This window comes from Arachis ipaensis, chromosome B02, assembly GCF_000816755.2.
Source record: "Arachis ipaensis cultivar K30076 chromosome B02, Araip1.1, whole genome shotgun sequence".
Taxonomy (NCBI): Eukaryota; Viridiplantae; Streptophyta; class Magnoliopsida; order Fabales; family Fabaceae; genus Arachis; species Arachis ipaensis.
Window position 1 is genome coordinate 95587234 of NC_029786.2, and position 3067 is coordinate 95590300.

Sequence of the window (3067 nt, forward strand, 5' to 3'; positions counted from 1 at the left end):
CATAAGTTGAAATAATAATTTTGTTTAATCATAGATAAATTTATCGGCGTTTGTTATCTTTATAGGGAGAAATAATAGTTTATTTATTAAATATTTATGATAGTACTTTGCTAAAGTTAAACAGTGCTTAATTTAGATATTCTAACCAGGGCATTCAGGCCAACACAACTCAACTTTTTGAAACTCTGCAGAAAAGAAAACGCAATGCAGTGGAATGATTGAAACACACAGCGCGTGCTCTCACTCACTCTCTCATTCACATTCAAACTCTTTCTTTCTCTGCTTCCTTCCCCATACAACAATAACAACAGCAACAACAACCTTTGTCTTTGTCATTTTCCTCTCCCACTTCCAAAACTCACATCTCGCTTCTCCCTTCTCTTCTTCTTCTTCCCTCGTCTCTTTTTCTCTCTCTGAAGAAAGTTCTGCTTTTTACAAGCATTGGATCACGGAATCACCGCCCCATTTTCTTCTAAGGCCTCAAAGGCTCAAACCCAGTTGCATTCTCCATTTTCATGCAGAGATTCCATCTGGGTCTCTCTCAAAATCGAACCTTGATGATGGATTCAAGTGCCCCAAACACACCCTCCTTTCAGAACACCCCAGACTCTAACATCACCACCAACACTCTCTCTCCAAAGCCTTACAAGAAGAGCTTCGTCACCACTCTCATGGAGGCAGCAACACTCCGCACTCCTTCCTTCAAAGAAGACAACTACTTCGTCTCTCTCCTCAGACCCTCAGAGAGAAAGGCACTTCAAGAACTCAAGGAAAAGCTCAAAGCTTCTATTGACAGTAAGAATGGTGAAAATGATGGTGCTGTTATGTGGGGGATTCCACTCCTTGGTGGTGATGATCGTGCTGACGTCATACTCTTGAAGTTCCTTAGAGCAAGGGATTTTAGGGTTGCTGATGCACTCACCATGCTCCTTAAGTGCTTGCAATGGAGGAAGGACTTTGGTGCTGAAACCATTGTTGATGAGGATTTGGGATTCAAGGAGCTTGAAGGTCTTATAAATAAGCATTTCAAATTTGTCATCTTTTTTACTCTTCTTAAAAACTTTTTTTAAAGATCTAAAAGTAGAAATTCATGCATTGAATTAAGTGTTACTAGAATATTTAGTTTTGTTACTTTTTGGATATTTAAAAAAAAATGCCTCATTACCAATTTATTTATAAAATTATCACTTATTATTATATTTGGTGTTTGTGCAAAAAAATAGGTGTGATAGCATATATGCAAGGGTATGACAAAGAAGGGCATCCAGTGTGTTACAATGCATATGGTGTTTTTAGGGATAAGGAAATGTATGAGAGGATCTTTGGTGATGAAGAGAAGCTGAAGAAGTTCCTTAGATGGAGGGTTCAGGTCCTTGAGAGGGGCATCAAGCTCCTACATTTCAAGGCTGGTGGGGTCAATTCCCTTATTCAGGTCACTGACCTTAAGGACATGCCCAAAAGGGAGCTTAGGGTTGCTTCTAACCACATCCTCTCCCTCTTCCAAGACAATTACCCAGAGATGGTGGCTCGCAAGGTACAATCTTTTCCAATAATTATTAAAAAAAAAAGGAATCATTTTGATGGGTCTAGTTAGGGATTTAGATTTTGTTTGTTTTATTAGGGGGAAAAGAGGGAACTTTTCTTGAGTTGGTTTGTTTTCTAGTTGAGTTCTCTCAATGTACTCATATCTTACATGTGACAAATTTTTCAACCTTTTTTTTTTTGTGGGGTGATTCAGATTTTCATCAATGTGCCATGGTACTTCAGCATGTTGTATTCAATGTTCAGCCCGTTTCTGACTCAAAGAACCAAGAGCAAGTTTGTGATCTCTAAGGAAGGAAATGCTGCTGAGACGCTCTACAAGTGAGTTCTAATTTGGATTAATTAATGTGCAGATTCACATATCCATTGTTCTAGAATATTTTTTTATTTTTATTTTCCCTTTTTCCTCTCTTTTTTTTTGTTTAAAATTCTGTATTAAAATAATTCAAAAGTATCACGGATTCCTAGTCATTGATTTGGATTTTATTAATTAATTTAATTTCAATATATTGTCACATCACTAAAAAAAATATTTTTTAGTTGCCTTAATTAAACTCTTAATTAACTAATTAATGCCTTCTATTGTTCGAGTTGTTTGTCCTCTATATCGATGTAATGTCCATTTTGACCCTGGAATTTTGTTTTAGTCAATTTGGTCATTGTCTTTTTAAAATGACAAATAAGTTCGTTGTTATCCATAAGGTAGCATTTGTTTTGAGGTATGGAGACAGAAACTGAGAGACTAAGATTTAGTATCATATTTGTTGGTTCAGAGATAGGTACTAAAATTTCTATCTCTGTTTCCAAAATTCAGTATTTCAGTACCTCCAAAAAGTGGGAACACAAGAGACTAAAATTTTTAGAGATGGAGGTTGAAACTTTAATAATATTTTATACCTAAAATACTCTCATTTTAATTAAAATTTCAATTTTACTCTTTGTGCAAATTAAATTAGAGTTTCATTCTTGTTTCAAATTCTGTCTACGTTTGTTTTGAGGTACTGAGACAGAGACTGGGAGATTAAGACTCAGTGTCATGTTTGTTGGTTCAGAGACTGGTACTAAAATTTCTGTCTCTGTTCCCAAAATTTCAGTACCTCCAAAAAGTGGGAACACAGGCGGCTAAAATTTTTAGAGATGAAGACTGAAACTTTAATAATATTTTTATACCTAAAATACCTTCATTTCAATTAATTAATTTCAGTTTTACTCTTTGTACAAATTAAATTAGAATTTCATTCTTGTTTCAATTTTTGTCTCCCACTTTTTACCAAACAGAATACTAAGATTTATTTTAATCTCTATCTCTCAGTGTTAGTCTTTTCGTCTCTGCCTCTCCACCAAACACTAGCTTAGTCTATATCTCTCAGTCTCAGTTTTTTCGTCTCTGTCTCTCCACCAAACGCTACCTAATAGTTAATTGTTGTGAACGCTCTTTAATTATTAATATGTTAATTTTAGATTTTTGTTAGATATATAGGGCATACTGAATATATTAAAAAAAATATATTATAGTTTTAATTTT

The 3067-nt window shown here is 34.7% G+C and overlaps 1 protein-coding gene across 1 annotated transcript in view; it reads left to right on the top strand.

The window, feature by feature from the left end:
- LOC107625815 (patellin-6) overlaps positions 206-3067 on the top strand; it is a 4771-nt gene continuing 1909 nt past the window's right edge. Inside the window, exons 1-3 of the mRNA XM_016328539.2 lie at positions 206-1008; positions 1224-1534; positions 1739-1863. Coding sequence (XP_016184025.1) covers positions 516-1008; positions 1224-1534; positions 1739-1863 — 929 coding nt within the window. The 5' untranslated portion in view covers positions 206-515. The remainder of the gene's footprint in view (positions 1009-1223; positions 1535-1738; positions 1864-3067) is intronic.